Raw genomic sequence first — 19,139 nt, 5'->3', positions numbered from 1 at the left:
CCATCACAAGCTGAGCAGAACTGCTTTTAGCAGGACACAGAGTCCAAACTGGCTCTGTCTCTTCCTCTCTATCTCTCTCAATTCTCTTCACTTCCACTGAAGGCCTCTCTGGGGACTGTTGAAGTGAAACAGAACAATAGGTAATTGTTGAAGGAGCCTCATAGCTGTCATGAAGCTGTGGTGTACAGAGCACACTCCCCCATAACAAAAGGCACAAGATATAAACTTGAACACACTAAGACAAGATTCACAGAGGTTGACCTCATTCAACTTTTAAGACCTGTGACTAAATGCCATGAGCAAACAGGTTAGGAACCAGAAAATTTCAGAAAGCCAGAGGAAGTCTTTAATTAGTTGAATTAGAGACATTATAACAGAATCTTCCACTCTGGGAATCTGTCCAGAACTTCACTATTTAACACTCCTCCATGGCATCGTTGCATATATACAGATAGGTGAAAATTTTAATACAAATCCAATGGCTCTGCTATGAGGTCATTTTGCTGACATGGTTTGGGGCCACTTGTTCTCTGAGACGAAAGCATCACTGCAATTCAGGAAAGTTATTCTGACTGATAACCTTGATCCTATGATGAAACATTTCTACTCTGACGGGAATGGTCTCTTCCAGGATGACAATGCCCCTATTCAAAGAGAACAAGGGCTCATTGAATGGTTTGAGTATGAAAATGATATAAAGCATAAGCTATGCAACAGTGCAGGCACGTGTCTAATGAACGTTCTAAAAAATTTTCTCAATGAATTTTCTCAATTCTCAATTCTCGAAGAGATTTGCATAATCAGGTCGCATTTTAGTGTCCATACTGAGATTAAAAGCTGAGGCAGTTATGTGTTCTGATAATCTTAACACAATGCCATGTTGCATTCCATATATTTTGCAGAAGTCTATCTTCATTCAGGATAACTATATGTACATTATGTATAGACAACCACTGGAAAAAAGCAGAGGGTTGTCATGCAGGAACTGTTCTTATAGATATGCTTAATATGTTCTTGTACTGCCTACCATTTCTATAACCTTAACTACTCGTAAGCAATATGAACTTATGATCATAAGAAATAAATGTATTCTGTATCTAGAAATACAGACCTTTTTCTGTCACTTACCTTCAGGCATAGTGCGTGACTGGCTCTTGAGCCTGAGTGATGGTCGGAAACGTGTTCGGTCATTGAAACTCCAGCTCTTTTGTACCTTGGCTGGGCTGCTCCCCTCTGTGGCTACCTCAGTCACAGGAGAGCGTCTGTCATTCAGTGATGTCTGCCTGCTCTTAATGCTCTGACCACGAGGACTGGCCATGCGCACCCGTTCCTTAAAGCTCAGTTTCTGACTACATGAGGTAAGGAGGACAGTTGAGGGAGAGAGGGTAAGAAAGAAGGAATATGAAAAGAATAATGAAGAACAGAACGAAAAAGAAAGAGAAAAATCTGTTAAATATAGCTCAATTTCTGGTAAAAACAAATGACTGATAAGAGTAATGATATTTTAGCTTACTGATATACAATGACTTGCATAAGTATTCACCCCATTGAACTTGTCCACATTTTGTAGTGTTAAAATCCTGACCTGGAGCTGACTTAATTGGGACATTTGTGTTTCACAATAGGTTTAACATTTGAAGGTGCATTTTTTCATTGTGATCCAAAAGTTAGTTTAACAAAATACCAGTAAGATGTTGGTTGCATAAGTATTCACTCTCCTGAAGTAGAACTACCTTTTTGGATATGTCGATATTAGGTTTTTTTTGTTGTTGTTTTTTTAAACATCTGGATCATAATATTTTGCCCATTTTTCTTCTTCTTAGCTTCTGTCAGACTGGATAGAGGTAATTGGTGAACAATAATTTTCAAGTCTTGTCACATATTCTCAATCAGATTGAAGTTTGTTCTTTGACTGGGCCATTCAAACATATTTAGGTTCTTAACTTTGAACCACTCCAGTGTCTCGAGTCTCTTGTAGACTGGAACAAATTTTCTTCTAGGATTGTCCCATATTTGACTCCATCCAACTTGCCCTCAAACATGACTAACTTCTCAGTCCCTGCTGATGAATGCATCTCCTCAATATGGTGCTACCACCATCATGATTCACTGTGAGAATTTTGTTCTCAGGGTTATTATGTTGTGTTTCTCGCAAATTTAGTGCTTTGTGCCAAGGCCAGAAAGCCAATTTTGGTCTCATCAAACCAGAAAACCTTTTTTTTTTCTATATTTGCAGAGTCTCCAACATGCTTTTTGGCAGACTCCAAATGGGATTTCAAATGGCTCAACTCTCTTCCATAAAGCAGCTTATTATACACAGTAACATCCCCAGTGTTGAATTAACACCTAGAGTATTGAGTGAACTCTTTCAGTGTCAATTTGTGTCTAATTGGACATGAATAAACACTGTAGGCGTTAATTCAACACTGGATTTTATTGTGTAGTGTCCTACTAACTAGTTATGTGACTTTTGATGGCAACTGGCTTTACTTAATTCATTCACTATATTATTGTTTTCTCCTCACTTCAATATTTTGGGCTATTTTGTGTAGATGAATGGCATAATCATGACATAATTCCAATTTAGTACATTTCACTTCAAGGTAACAATACAAAATGTGGCAAAGTTCAAGGGAGGTGAATAGGTATGCAAAGCACTATATTTCACCTTCTTTAATTTTAATGCAAAAATGTTTAATTATGATCATTGCTTCATCTGACTGAAATTCCCTGTACTAAAATCATGCATTGTACTCATAACATAAACAACATAAGTAGACTGACATGCACTGCATTGAGCATTCTACAACAGGCAATATTTTCAGGCCAATAACTCATGATCATTGGAGCTGGAGACATTATAAACCATAATAAAAAATAAGATCAGTAAAAAGGTAAAATAATACATTTAGGTGAATGCCTCCCTCTTCGAAGGACACCTAAACAGATGCAGATGCTGCATGAACAGTACCAAGATGTGTGAGATGATAGTAAAGGGAGTACTAGTGGCTTGAGCTTGGCTCAAGCACAAGTTAGTGCTTAGGGCTCAGAGATGGATTCAGAAGCATGCACATGCAACGTGCAGATGTGGGCATTGATGCAATTACAATTTACTTCATGAAAGATTGTTTAAAACTGGGCATAGAAGATGGGAACGCTTCCTTATAAAATCTAAAATCCCACACAACTGCCTTCATTAAGCGTCGTATTAACATTATGATGTTTTTTTTTAAAGCTTGAGATACTATTTATGAAACAGATTGAAATAATGCATGCAAATCATTCACAATGGCAAAATAAGTATTCATCTTATTTGGTGGGTGTAAATATAGTAAATGCAATGAGAATCTGCTGTGATCTAATGTGAGCTCTTCAGGTAACAGGTAGTAGGCAGTAACCGTTAGTAGTGGACCCCCTATTTTAGCTCCTTTCTGGGATCACATTGGGAAGATAAAAGGTACATTTGGACTGAGTCACCATCCATGCACCTGCAATTAGTCAGCATTCTCATTAGTTGTCATGTGGCCAAAGCAGAGGGGGATGCTAGGTACCTATAATTCCTTGTGGTATACTTCCTGAAGAGCTTCTGCCTATTACTATGAACCTTACTAGGGAGTGTGAGAGACAGATGGGTATGGATTAGTTAGAAGAGAAAGTAGATTTCTTTCAGTGGAACAAACAAATGTGTTTGGGGAAAAAGACAAACACTTGGTTGTACAGTAAAAAGCCAAACATTTCTGGCTTTGTTAATCTTTGCTTTTCAGAAAACTGTTAAAGGCACAATGAGTGGCAGACATGCATGGATACAGTAATCACCCCCAAACACACATTAAACACACACATTAAAGCCCACCCAAATATCAGTATATATAAAAGGCAGTTTGTGACAATTTGTTAGTCAATTAAAGGAGCATTGTATCATACAGAGCTACCGCTTGTCACTCTGGCCAATAAAACAAATCACACTACAAAAATCTCAAGTTATTTTATTAAAGTGGTTCACAGCTTAGTTGGATTTACAGCTGAGCTTTTTGCTTTGTGTGTTTATAGTTCAGAGTAGTCTTTGCAGAAACATATTACGGCATTTTTGCCACCCACCAAGGGGACTATAAATTACTTAACTTAAGCCTTAAGTGTCTGGATATGCTGCTGTTCTTGCTTTGAATATGAATCACACACCCACAGTCCAATTAAACTGTTAATTAAAAGCAGTGTAGGTTGAATTTAGGAAAAGGCTTTGGGTTTTACCATTACTTACAAAAGCACCAGCAATAAGCTAAGCTGAAATTACTGGGAAATTAATAGCAAGAAACTGCATATAAGCAGCAAATTCAGCTGATGAAAATGTAACTACTTAAAGCCATTATAAACGTAGCTCCTTACTGTGTATGTACTGTACATTCACTGTCCTAAAATCCTTTGAGTCTGTGACATTATGACTTCTCACAAAGAGAAATGCAAAGACAGAGAACAAAGATACACATACACTTAGAAGAGAAACACTGGCCTGTTGCCATCCTGTGCTATTCCTTCCTTAAGCAGCAACTCTCTCACCCTCTCTGTCTTTCTCCCTCTTTTTAATAATTCCTGGAGTATGTGTTCTCTGGAGTGATATTTAATCGCTAACATAAATAATCACTGAATGGAAAAAGTGCATCATGGAGATGTCTGCCATCAGACAAGTGGTACTGTGCTCCGTGTTTAACTACTGCCAAGATAGAGCTGTTTATTGTGCACACATACACTTTATCTCTGTCTGCCTCTCTCTCACAAACATACGCACACAAACCTAAATATATCAAGTCACATGCAAACATCATTGAGTTTTTATAAGCCTACAGTCACTTGACCCTGCTGCGTGAAGTCTCTGAAGACACGAAAGCTGCTCTTTACCATTGCAAGCAGTTGAGAAATGTTAAAATGCAAGCTGCAGATCAAACTTTTTCCACTTTATCGAATCACCGATTGTGTGTGAATGAAGATCCTTATTCATTATTTCATTATTTAGTTGTGCATTCTGATATTTTAGTTTAAACATCAAAAAAAGTAAATCTATTTTACACAGAGAATTTTTTTTCCACTGGTCATAAAGGCACAGGTGACATACAGTATAAGAATAACAAACCTGGTGGTGGATTCGCCCTGGTCTTTCCTTCAGGTGTTAGTTAGCAAAAGAGAGGAGAAAAGGGGAAGGAGATTAACTCTTTACATGAAAACAGGAACAAAAAAGGAGTCTAACATAAAAGACAAAATGGCACTGAAATATACTGAATCTTTCATACAATGAATGAGTCATCAATATATTTCTCTCTGGGTTAACAATACGATATGCAATATGTTGAGGGAGACCTACACATACACGCATGCACTAAGAGTCAGCGCAAAACCAAACTGTAAAAAAAAAATTGGAAAACTGAGGATAGAAGATAGCATAAACATGCACCAAGCAAACATGCAAGCAATCGGCAACGCACAATCAAGCTGTCTAGGAAAGCCCTTGCAAGGATAATTTAGCTTTAAAATGGACAAGAACTGAGTCAGTGATTATTGAAAAAGTATAATAATGCTTCCCTCTCCCTGATCATACATCTGTGTATGTGTGTGTGCATATGTTTCTTCAGCTATTTCCAGCCTCCTAAAGTCTATATTGTCTTTCATGCTGGCCTATATAACTAGGACAGTGAATCTTCCCTCATACTGTATTTTCAGGAGAAAGCTTATGAGTGTCTGTGGCTCTTAAATTCACTTTGAATGCAGCCATTTTCATATTTTGGTGACTACAGGCTTTTTGCAAGCTAGAATTCAAGGGTGAACAGAAGGAGAGGGAGCAAAAAGAAAAAGAAATTAGGCTTGGAGACACAGACTTATTTGCAATGATAAAGAGGGAAGAACAAAGGCCACAGGAGCACAGACACCAAAGAGAACACCCAGCTGCCAGAATTGTACCTACTTTGTAGGGCTGCAGGTATGCAATGCCTTCAAATGAGGCTTCCAGGTAGCAATGGAAACCGAGTTCTCATCAGCCGCATAACTACGCCAAACACACTACGTGCAGAGTAAACAAAAAGGAAAATAGGAAGGAAAAATGGAATCGAAAAGAAATGTCACAAGGCCAGGAGAGAGCGAGGGGTTGGAAAAAGGGAACAAAACAAAATAAAATAAAAAAGAAAACAAAAAAAGGCAGATTAGTAAAAACCAGTTCAGGTCAGAGTTTCTCATCAGTTGACTGCATGGATACATGCCTTTGAGGAGGGAGAACACTTTTATAGTATCGCCACGTGCCACTCAGGTACGTTCTGGAGCGGTCTGTGGAGTAGAGTCTCCACGCAGCCTGGTGCAGGACACACATACACAAGGACACACACATGGACATGGGTGCGGAGAGACATCAGCATGGTGACGGCAAAGCCAGGAAAATAGGCATTCTTATAGAATGTTAAGACATTTGTTCAGTGAATGGTTTTGTTGACTTTTGACTGTCCTTGGATAAATCACTGCACATCACACTAAATGTACATTTTGAAACTGGTATTTGAGATCAATCACTTACTTTATATTGCACAGTGTAATTGCATCAAAAAGAGACACTGAAAAATGTCTTATTGCATAATGGGACTCACACCACATTAAAACAGCGAGAAGGGGAAAGCATAAGAGGGTGGAAGAAAGGTGCCACAGCTAATAATGCTGAATATGAAAAACACAAACAAATATACCACTAGGAGCACAGGAGCAGTTCATTGAGAGTGCATATCGTTTTAGGTTTGTAACTTTATATACAAACGAGTAACAACATATTAAAATATATTAAATATTATGGGGAAAATAATCATTTTGAAATGAGAAAGGTGACGACACTGCACTGTAGCATTTAAAAGACACAGACACAGTGTTTAATAGAAAGAGCAGACATATTAGTGGATGTAGAGGAATCATAGTGTGATGAAGGCGATATGAATCAAAAGGCTTTTTACAGCACTTATGCAATGCAATATGAAAAAACGCTGAAAGGAACAAATGCAAGAGAGAATGATTAAGGGAATGTGTGATGATTCACGCCACAGATCATAATTCTTGCATACTATGCTTTTTAATTCAAGCAGATGAACAAGAAAGATGGGAAAGCTGGGAATAAAGGGCACCACACAGTAATTTAAGGACAAAAAACAAACAGACCAAAAGAAGTGTGACATTATTCCTGAAATTGCAGGTTATCCTAAAAACAACTGTAGTGGTAACAGTGTTTCACTGCAGCACAGTGAGTCTCCATCATAAAAAAGAAGGTTAAAGAAGAAAAGCATACAGTGAGAAAATAAGTATTCAGACACCCTTTCTTTGTTATTTAATGTATATACACTGCATATATCCACTTCAAATTCACACACATATTTATCTTTTGACTTTGTACTTATAAATATGAACAAAAAGTATGTATGCATAAGTATAAACAAGGACATGTTTACAAAACAAAATTGATACGGAAAAAAACTATTCAGACTCTATATTAAAATATATAAAGGTTACATAAAAATAAATCACGCTCTAGATTTAAATTCTGCAAAAAAAAAAGTTATTGTGCAAATTGCACCTAGTGTTATTATAAAAGATGTTGCTGTTGGTTGGGAAGATTTCACAAAATAAATAGCAATCCAATCATGGTGAAAATGAAGGAGCTTCCTAAAGTTCTCAGGGACAACATCATTAAACAAGACTCAAATGGGAAAAGCTACATAGCAAACCCTTTAAACATCACTGTCAGTTCAACTGGTTAAAAAACATGCAGGTGAAAAATTGAAAACAGGGTGCTGAAAAAAGTTCATATAAAACCGACCAATAAAACCAATTATACTAAAGGATTTTGTGCCAATGGGGGTGTGGTCTAGCACCGGCTGTGGATGAAGAGGAGGCTGGTTGAACCAGCAGGTAACGTGTGATGATTCTCAACTGTGTGTTATTACCACCAGCCTACTTATATGTGTTTTTTTTGCCTTTCAGGGAGTGCTATGTGAATGAGTGATGGAACAGATGAAGCCAACACACATCAAACTCATTTTTTAACTTGAACCTAGCAAGCCGTGAGTGATGTATGCTGAAAAGCATTTGCGGGTGAAATAACAAAAAGAAAAAAAAAGAAAAAAGTCTGTTCCCTTACTCCTACTCAACACACACCAGATCCTACAGAATTTTACAATCTGGGACACTACTTCTAATTCTTTGTTTGGCGGGGGGTTGACATGTCTTGTAATATAAAAATTTTAGGTGTTTTACAAGTTTTTAAACAGTGAGCAGATGTTAATAGACTATTAGCTAAAAACAAAAATGCCTCATAGTATGGAGATATACATAATATAACGCACTAATCCTGCAAATTCACCTTAATCCATAAACACCACACTAAGACATACAGCCAAAGCCCAATCATCAAAGAAAATGTATGAAGTGGCAATGGCAGTATTAAAAATTAAAATGTTTTCTTACTGCATGCTTCACAGGACTGGACAGGGCTGTCCAAAATATGGCCATGAATATGCATAACTTGCTACACATACTGTAGCTATAGTCGTATAGCTATGTCAGTAAGGTCATGGTCAAAGGTGACCATCATGTGACTAGATACAAACATTTGTCAACAAACCATTTGTATTTGTACAGCAGCAAACTGTTGCAGTCATTAATTGCTTTCTGTTACATTTTTGTAATTGTATTTAATTAACTAATATTCTCTCTGACAGCTATTTGGCAGTTGGTGCTGCAGCACCACCAGTTATGGTGCCATGCAAGATTTCACAACACGTCTCTGACTAACGATAAGCAAGATAAGAGAGAAGTAACCAGTCACCTAAAAACAGTTGCAGGATGACCCAAGAGCAGCAGGAACAACAGTTACACAGAGAGCAAAAACTGCATTCCTACACCCCACACAAAACTCATATCTAAAAGCATTCAAATCAAATCTGTTTTGGAACAACTCATACAAAACAAAAATAGAACTCTGTGGAAATAATTCATTTTGGAGAAAGAAGGGTTGTGCATATAATCCCATATGAACACCATACATACAGTGAAGTACGGAGGTGGCAGCGTGACATGGGGCTGCTTCTCTACAAACAATGCTGGGGCACGTCATTGAAGGAAACATGAATTAAGCAATGTTTCCTAATTTTTTTTTAAAAATTTAATCTGGGGAAACCATGGAAGTTTCAACAAGCCAGCAACCCCAAACATACAGCCAAAATAGCTCAAGAAGCCCTTGCATAGCCAAGCCAATCCCCTGACTTGAATCGTGCTGAAAACTGATGGTGGATTCTGAAACTGCAAGTTCATCAGTGGAAGTCTCGTAACCTTGGGGAATTGAAGATGAATTGCCAAGAAGAATGGGCAAAACAAATGAATCACAATGCTGCAAAACCTTATTAGTTCTTACAGTAGGCATCTCAAAGCTGTAACTGTAACTGCAAACAACAGCTCCTAAACGTTGTGCATTTTTAGTGTCTGAATAGTTTTTCCCTATCAATTTAGTTTTTTTAAACATATTTTTATGCTTATGAATACATACTATATACAAAGTCAAAAGGCATTATGTGTGTAAATTTGAAGTAGATATATGTACTGGAAGTATATTCCATCAATCCATTTTCTGTACTGCTTATCCGACACAGGGTTGCGGGGAGCCTGGAGCCGATCCCAGGGGACTTGGGGCATAAGGCAGGGGACACCCTGGTTTGGGTGGCAATCGATCACAGGGCACAATCACACACCCATTCATACACTACAGACAACTTAAAGATACCAGTCAGCCTACAGCACTGGAAGATTAAACCAGAGTAAGTCCCCGAAGCATGGGGAGAACATGCAAATTCCACACACATGGACTGTGGCGGGAATTGAACCCCCAACCCTGGCGGTGTGAGGCAAGCATGTTAACCACTAAGCCATCATGCTCCCACTGGAAATATATTAAATAACAAAAACAAAATTGTCCAAATACTTATTTCCCCTCACTGGAGATTCAACTAATAATCATTTAATGATTCAAAGGTCTAAAGCAAGAGAAATGACCCAGATAAACAGTGATTATATATTGGCCTATTTGCTCTGTCTAAGAGAAATGTAACAAAACAAATGGTTGCTCAATTTTGCTATATTACAGTTTCTCTGTTCCTTGGAGACATTGCATGCGTATACAACATACACCACATTAATTTTTACTTTTCTAAAGAGGGATGGTTCAGTCCATTAGGAAGAAGTATTATTCTCCAGGAAACCCTCACACAGAATTCCTTCCGTGGAAACACATAATAAATAGTCGCTAGTGTTTCCTTTGGACAGAGACGGTAATGGTCTAAAGTGAAATAAATGTCTATGTTATTGTTCATTTTCTCCTGCCTTAGACAAAATGTGCTGAAGATTGTGGACATGACAGATGGTAAATCTGACATATTTTCACCCTCTGAAACTGTCTGTCGTCTCTCCAACCCACGTTATTAATCATTATGAGGTTAGAGGTCAGGGGAAAAAGGTCATCATTTACTGGTGCTGGAGAGTCTGAATATGTAATTATGTTTTCATACATAAGAGAAACAAAAACCAGCATGTAATATTGAAGCAGTAAAAGACAGACAGACATACATACATGTGTTCTGTGTTATACACTGTATGTTAGACGTATACAGTATAGTAGTATATATACACTATATGGCCAAAAACAAGTGGACACATGACTATCACACCCCTTCCTCTCAAATTTGGAAGCACACAATTGAGTAGAATGTTTTTGTATGCTGTAGCACTGCAATTTCCCTTCACTGTAACTAAAAAGCTCTAACACGTTCCAGCATGACAGTGCCCCTGTGTACAAAGCGAACTCCATAAAGACATGGTTTGCCAAGGATGGTGTGGAAGAGCTTGAGTGGCCTGCACCTCAACCCCACTGAACACCTTTGGGATGAACTGAAACATTGACTGTGTGCCAGACCTTCTCTCCCAACATCAGTGCCTGATCTCACTAATGCTCTTGTGGGTAAATGAGCACAAACCCCCACAGCCACGCTCCAAAATCTAGTGGAAAGAGTGGAGGTTATTATAAGAGGAAAGGGGGGATAAATTTGGAATGGGATGTTCAACAAGCACATTATGGGTCTGATTGGTCACGTGTCCACAAACATTTGGCCACATAGTGTATATTCATTTAGAACTTACTCAGGGTTCTCAGTCCTGGTCCTGGAGTACCATTGCCCGGCACAGTTTGGCGCTTTTCCTAACCTAGGCATGTTAATTAGCTGATTAGTTGAATCAGGGGCGCTGGGACCACAACCACCAAAATATGCAGTACCCCAGGACCAGGACTGAGAATTTAAACTCTCATTCACATTTATCTTTACACGTTTGTTTGCTTTTATTCCAAGAAAATTACAAATGACAAAGAAGACCAAGAAAGTGAAGCATGTCACTGCACTGTGTCTTCATTCATTTCTTGATCAGGGACACAGATATGTGTTCAATGCAGCGGATTTACCTGTATAAGGCTGGCAGCTGGATTTCTCCTCTTTTCAAAGTGTTTCTGTCTGTGCTGCTCCTGCACCTTCAGAGCAAAGCCAGAGCCTAGAATCCCCTACACACAGACACACTTGATTTATTATATGGTAAACAATGGCAAAGGGTTTGTTCTTCAATAAATTCCACAAATAGTTGACATTACCATTTGTCATCCAGTGTGGGATCTAAACTCGACAGCAGAGCAAACGCTTACAGACAGAGAGTTAGAAAAGACAACTGTCACAGGGCTCTTTGACCTAAACACTTGAACACACTTCACATGAAAGTCACCACAGCAAAGATAGTGTTTCAGAGATCACAAAAAGCTTATTGGAAGTGATCTTGGATAGCATATGACACATAACTGACATTAATCTTCTCTTTTGAGAGCTAAGAGAAATACTGCACTCCTGAAATAACACTAGCCACATAGAGCTGGCAGACAGGGCTATGCTGGAATGACGTGCATATGGATCTGAACACTGAGATCTAAGGCACCTTGGATTAATATCACACCATGACCTACCGCATACCCAGATGCCTTAGCAAGGGCCAAAATAGATAAGTACAAAAACAGGGAGCAGAGCTGCTTCATAAAAATCGTCTCTGTTTTCAAAGTTTATTCATAGCAAGAAGAGTCAGGGAATAATGGGAAAAAAATCCTTTATACCTATTACAGCACTGCATGTGGGAATCAAAGTCTTTTGTTCACTACATTGCATTTACTGTTTAGAGGCTTATGTCTTCATATTGTACAATATATTTCGATTTATATATACACACAGGTGCATTTAAAAAAATTTGAATATGGTGGAAAAGTTCATTTTTTCCAATAATTTAATTCAAAAAGGGGAACTTTCATATATTTTACATTCATTACACATAAAGTTAAATATTTCAAGCCTTTTTTTTGTTTTAATCTAATTCTAATACAAAGTACCGTGCAAAAGTCTTAGACACCCTATTTTTTTAGGCACTAAACTTTGTTATAGATTTTTATTTTATGACTTCTACATTCTCAAGTCAGTACAAAAACATTTTATTTCCAAACATTTTTTTTCCAGCACAAAATTAAATGTTACAGAAAACTTTTTGTATGTCAGTAAAGAAACCAGTATATTACAAAAAAAACAGACAAAAAACATAATGAAGGCTGCTGGATTTTGCTGCAAAAATAAGAAGCAACTGTGACAGTCAAAGTCTCCAGAAGAACCGTGGCTGGTTCTGTAAGATGTTCAATAAAACCTACAGCTCATTTACTGATAAAACTGCACTAATCCTACCTGAGGCTACTTTTTTTTTTTAAAGCAAAGGATCATCACACGAAATATTGCATTTGTTTCATTTATTACTGCTTACTGCTCTTTATAGTATTTTTTTTAATGGGGAAACATTTATTTTTGAAGGCATCTTTGCTCTACAGCATTTCTTTTGCACAATACTATAAACTTTTGTATAGTCTTACTGTACAAGACTTTAGCACAGTACTCTCTCTCTCTCTCTCTCCCTCTCTCTCTCTCTCTCTCTCTCTCTCTCTCTCTCTCTATATATATATATATATATATATATATATATATATATATATCTCCATTCCAGAAATGGAATAATGAGTCCCTGAACGAAGGGGGGTCAATATCAATCAATATCAATACCATCTGGTGTGTTCACCAGCTGCTTTAAGTACTACAGTGCATCTCATCCCTATGGATACACCAGATTTGTCAGTTCTTGCTATGAGATGTTACTCCACTCTTCCATCAAGGCATTCGCAAGTTCACGATCATGTCTGGGGGGGACACATGGTTATATGTAATTTTCCACTTCAAGGATGATCAGCTGTCATTCCTGTCTTCCTGTAGCTCTGTCTTATGCGTCTTACACTCCAGACATTGCAGTTTATTGCTCTGGCCACATCTGCAGTACTCGTGTCTCCATGCAGCACTGCCCTGTTCATGTAGGTGAGCGGGCACCCTAGGCATCTTTCTTTTGGTGTTTTTCAGAGTCAGTAGAAAGGTTTATTTAGTGTCCAAGTTATTGTAACTGTGACCTTAATTGCCTACCGCCTGTAAACTGTTCCACAGGTGCATCTGCTATAATTGTTTATGGTTCATTAAACAAGCATGAAAAACTTCATTTAAACCCTTTCTGATCTGTAACACATATATATCTCCTATATAACATGACATGACATAACATGAAACACACACACACACACACACACACACACATATATATATATATATATATATATATATATATATATATATATATATAAATATATATATGTGTGTGTGTGTGTGTGTGTGTGTGTGTGTGTGTGAATGTTTCATATTGAAACAACCTTTTTTTTGCATATAGCATTCTTCCACTTTAGTATATTTAAATGGGCCATTTTACATTTTTAAATATTTTGCAGTAAGAGCATTAACACTAGTGCAGTTCAAAGTACTGGTGGATTAAAGAGGCCTTGCTGACTTTTGTTGGGAATGAAAGCTGTATTTACTCACCGCAGGCAGGGCGAAGAAAGAGATCCCCAGCAAAGCAAAACCCGCTGACAGGAGCCGACCTGGCCAGGTCTGTGGCGTCTTATCTCCATAGCCAATGGTAGTAAGAGTGATCTGAGTATACAGACATCATTGGTAAAGAGTCAGGATGTTGAGTGTGCCAGGCCCTTGCAGACAAGAGTTAAATTACTCTAGTGAGTACAAGCTCAGGACAAACAGCAATGCCCAGGCGGCACCTTCAATCAGCCTAAGAAGAGGAGGAAGAAGCCGCACACACTCTTTTGCATACACAATGGAAAGCTGGGGGAAATGGGGAGTACAATCTCCCACAGCATTTGCACTGATCATATTCCTATGAGAGGCCACCGCACAGTACAGTAAAAGCCACATGTTGGACACAAAGCTCCACTTACAACAACTCCTGTCCAATCTGCCATATTAAAAGGACATGAATATCTAAAGGCAAATGGAGGAGTACTCAGAGTTACAGCCACACTGCCATTTGTGTTACCCATTTCTCCTTGAGAGTAATAAATCGGTAGCTTACGTAAAAAAAAAAAAAAAAAACAACAAAAAAAACAACATTAGTCTAACTGCTCCCTCTCCGTTCTGTACCAGTAAGTGAGAGATTCGGATTCTTGCAGGCAGGGGATACTCAAACAAAACGCAGGCCAAAGCAAATGCAATACATCCAGTAAAAGTGAGTGATCTGTCAAATGCTGAGTGTGCTGTAGACAATAAATGATGGCTGGGAGTAGACACACAGACACACACATAGACACTGAGTCCTGTTCTCCTGCTTTCCCTTTGCACTGCAGTAAGCCTGGCAGATCCACACACACAACCAAGAATTCAGTCTAGTTTATGTTGTGGCAGTGCAATATTGGCTCCCTATGAGCCATTCTATCAAGCCTCAAAAGGGCAATGACCAGGAACCACCACAACTTGACCTTATGTTCTTTACACTCAAACAGCTGATGGTTTTTCCTGAGTTGACTGAATTCAATGATTTGTTCATTTCCCAATACAAGAGATCGTGACAGTGGCCATGGCGTGTAGACTGCTGTGTTTCTGTAATGTAGCACTGGAATATGTGAAACATGATAGAACAGTATAATGTCGCTGTGAAGCTAATCATGGCTTTGTATTGATTCTAAAATAAGAAACTATAAGAACAAATTAGACCTATTGGAACAGGAAATGAAGCATCGACAATCCTGACAGATTGAATAATTGTGAGATGCATAAAAGTTAAAGGTGTACAGTGTTTTTGTGTGTATATGTGTGTGTGTGCTGTATTTATGCAGACTTACCGTCCCCCACCACAGTGCATCAGCATAGGTGTTAAACTGTGTGTTTAAATCTTTCTCCACCAAGTAAACCAGAAACGATGAGAAGATCAGTACCAGAAACCCAATGTACCAGGCAGTTACCAACTCCTGCACACACAGAAAAGCACAGAGCCTTACAGCATGCCATAAAATTAGACTAATCAAATACCGTGCGATGAGACAGAAAAATCAGAAGCACAGGAGTAAGAAAAGATAGAGGAGTAAAGCAGCTGTTTCATAGGCCACAGGGAATCAGTAGGGAGCTACAGCCTGTAATCTATCCACTAAATGGCGGGTGGCTGAGGGCTGAGGAAGTCTGTGGTTTGGCTATGGCTCATGGCAGGAGCTATAGCCCAGACAGGGCTGCCGAGAGAGAGGCTGAAATCAGGGTCACACATTTGGAGACGCAAGGAACACTCTCACACACGCACGTACATGCACACACGCACATGACCTGGCAGCCCTGCTCATATTCATCATCTGTTTTTAGGTCTCATCCTGCATGTCTACTGTTATGTTTTATTCTAGATTGCAGAAAAATTGTTACTTCAGTTGCTTATTTGCTGTCTCTGGAATGCAATTTGTTTTGCAATTTGGGCTACTGTGTACTATGAGACTACAGGGTGCAGGCTGAACACCATTTAATTTTAGGCATAAATATATTTCAAAAGAAGCTTACATCTGAATACGTTCTGAGATAAACAAGGCCAAGCTAAAAAGGCGTCACTGCGAGTAAAACATCATAACTTAGTTTACCTTGCTGTGGGCATACACTACAGATCCCAGTAGTTTCCAGGTACCCCCTCGTCGGTCCATGCGCACCATCCGCAGGATCTGTAAGAAGCGAAGGCTGCGCAGTGCAGACGCGGCAAAAATGTTCCCCTGGCTGCCGGCCGACACAACAGCAATGGATGCAATGAGCACAATGATGTCTGCAATGGGAAGAAAGAAAGAGTCAGGTTCGTGTTTACATGGAGCACAGGCAAAAAAGTTTTGTGGTCGGCGTATAACTACCAGCAATTACTGAAAAAATGCAAGTAAAAAACTATTTTTCTGTCAGTTTTCACCAAAATCAACTCCATAATGTGGAGCAGTCAGCCTCAGAGTATTCAAGAAGGCATAACGGCAATGTATAAGCAGTATAAGCTGGTAGAGCGGGTTGTCCACTAATCGTAGGGCTGGCGGTTCGATTCCCGGCCCACATGACTCCACATGCCGAAGTGTCCTTTGGCAAGACACTGAACCTTCCCGATGGCAAGTTAGCACCTTGCGTGGCAGCTGTGCTACCATTGGTGTGTGTGTGTCTGTGTGAGTGAGTGAATAGGTGAATGAGAGGCAGTGTAAAGCGCTTTGGATAAAAGCGCTATATAAGTGCGCCATTAAATTATAAGCTTTGAACTTCAGGTCTAGTGCATGAGAAACCCACATGTTCTCTGATTCTCACTGAAATTGCACTGATAACAGGCAGTCTGATGAAGACTTACATACTTCAGAGCCACTTCAGAGAGAAATGTCACTAGGGGCCAGCAGATTCATCTCCTTTCATAAAAGCAAATCCTATCTTCTAAAACCCGTCTTCAACCCACCACTATACTATCTGACCTGGAAAAATATTACTCTTTGTTCATATGACACCTCTTGCCTTTTTCTATACTTTCCCCCAACATAAACCTCAAAACAAGGAAAAAGGAATCTAGTGCCAGTGAAGCCAACCGTAAATCCAAGCAATATACAGTAATATACAGCATACATTTGGTTATGCATCTGCCAATAAAGATAATGGAAGTTAAGTGATTAAGGTGTCTTGCCACAGTCATGCAGAAACTCTCACTCTCTGAGAGATTGTCTCTCAAAATGTTTTACTCAGATCTTCAGGTTTCAACCTTTGTATTAACTTGCTATGCTGCTATATCTGTTACCTCAAACACACAAAGCTTGTCCTGTTAACACAGGCCCTCTTGAGAATGGAATTCATCATATGAAACGGACTTCTTCACAGTTTCTGTCCACCATTTTATGTATTCAATAAGTTCTGCATTGAATACAATCTAAGCCTTCTGGTGCCCATCATAAAAGAGCAGGACCAAAAAGTGGTGGTCCTTAAGAGGCAGTATACAGTGGGAGTGTGTGAGGAGATGTAGTAGTTAGCACGTTTTCCCCGACCAGGATGTCCCCGCCTTGTGCCCCGAGTCCTGTGGGATAGTCTCAAGGCTTTGTATGACCTTTGTAGGATAAACGGTACAGAAAATGAATGGATGGACGGATGGATGGGTTTACTTTCTGTGTCACATGTTATATTAGTGGGGAAAGGGATGGTGCGCTCTGCAAAAGTGACTGGATGCTGCAAAAAGAGATTTCTATATTTCATTTATAGAAAAGTAATGTGTAGCAAAAATATTAGAAACACTAAATAATAATTCATTCATTAAATAAACAGTAATAAAAACTATAACATCTTTCGCACTGTCTCCATTTTGCAAAAACTGCACACAAACTGTATGCGGTACCTATGTATAAAGCTAAACCATCAATTCATCGTTCAGAAGCGATTTGTCTTGTGTTGATGATGCCTTCCCACAAACAAGCCCAGAATCGATCCTGGGTTGGACTTGAGGTTCTTACTCACACATTACTCAGCCACTGGTGAAACTATGACAGAGCTCTGACCTCAATTAAAGCTGCAGTACTGAACTTTTGCCTCTCTATCACCATCTCTGAAACATTGAATTGAGTTTTTTAGATTTTTTTATGTAGGTTGTACTTTGGCACTGATCGTCTGTGAAGATGAATCTGAGGTATTCATATGAGTTGTATATTAGCTCCAATAATTGACTACGGAGGTGGTGGTGGATACGGGTTTCTTGGAGTACAGGTGAATTGCTCTCTCTCATAGCTAGCAGAAAATAAGTGCAATTTACCACACTGACCATAACTAAACAAACAAACACAATACAACAACATAGGAAACTCAACACCTAGTTGAATCACGTAAACAATGTGCTAATGTTAGCTAGTTACCTATTGAGCCACTGAAATATCTTACCTGTTCAGCAGAAAAAAGCATCAATCCCTTCAGATCTCAGAGTTCTCGCAACCTCTCAAAATCCATGCTGATATTTATTCCCGCTTTAGAATGGGCTCTGTCGCATTCCCTTTTTGACTGCAGGCTCTCTGCAGTTTGAGGTTTCTTGGTTTTAACAACAGTTGATTCCCTAGATGTCAACGATGATTGCGTTTAAGACTATCCAGATTAAAAGCAGCCATCTAGATGACAAGATTAAATTTTAAGTAACTGTTGTAAGAACAAGCTACAAACACTCCACCATCCTCAGCCCCCACACGCGATATAGTACCCGGATCTTCTTCTTTCCGTTTACGCACGTGACCACGCAAAGATGAACGACATCAAACTGACGTTTCCTGCGAAGTCCGACCCGACAGCTCAAATTATAAATCATTATTTTAAGCTTACCGTTGCGAATCGGGGTAAAGGTAAGGAGACCGTTTTGAACACTGATTTTTTTATGTACTTGCACAATAATTGATTTTTGTTCATTTTTAACCAAAAAAGTTCGATACAGCAGCTTTAATTAAAAAGGCTTCAATACAGATTACTTAGATCAAGTCTACACTCACAAACACAATACAATCCTACAAATGCAGTGCCTGTGTGTAAAACCAGACTCACAAATAACTTGTTTTAATGTTACACTTGTCAAAGAGAAGTAGGATTAATGTGTATGCATGTGTATATGACCAAGGATTTATA

General features: G+C 38.8%; 1 protein-coding gene across 12 annotated transcripts in view; it reads right to left on the bottom strand.

Annotated features, from left to right (window-relative positions):
* The window catches only part of kcnq5a (potassium voltage-gated channel, KQT-like subfamily, member 5a), a 132,589-nt gene that overhangs the window by 17,807 nt on the left and 95,643 nt on the right, over nt 1-19,139 (bottom strand). For 4 of the 12 annotated variants that reach the window (XM_047154123.2, XM_017464356.3, XM_017464357.3 and 1 more), the window contains exons 4-11: nt 16,127-16,302; nt 15,353-15,478; nt 14,043-14,153; nt 11,516-11,611; nt 5,951-6,045; nt 5,126-5,152; nt 3,552-3,608; nt 1,129-1,349 (exon numbers count right to left, since the gene is read on the bottom strand). In XM_047154123.2, the coding sequence (XP_047010079.1) occupies nt 1,129-1,349; nt 3,552-3,608; nt 5,126-5,152; nt 5,951-6,045; nt 11,516-11,611; nt 14,043-14,153; nt 15,353-15,478; nt 16,127-16,302 (909 nt within the window). Of the gene's footprint in view, nt 1-1,128; nt 1,350-3,551; nt 3,609-5,125; nt 5,153-5,950; nt 6,046-6,242; nt 6,332-11,515; nt 11,612-14,042; nt 14,154-15,352; nt 15,479-16,126; nt 16,303-19,139 lie in introns of all 12 variants that reach the window. The other 8 variants (XM_017464355.3, XM_053679743.1, XM_017464358.3 and 5 more) reach the window with 4 other exon arrangements.

The sequence above is a fragment of the Ictalurus punctatus genome, chromosome 3 (assembly GCF_001660625.3).
Source record: "Ictalurus punctatus breed USDA103 chromosome 3, Coco_2.0, whole genome shotgun sequence".
In the NCBI taxonomy this organism is placed as follows: domain Eukaryota; kingdom Metazoa; phylum Chordata; class Actinopteri; order Siluriformes; family Ictaluridae; genus Ictalurus; species Ictalurus punctatus.
The sequence above is the reverse complement of the archived record's forward strand: the minus strand, read 5'-3'. Positions and strand labels throughout refer to the sequence as shown.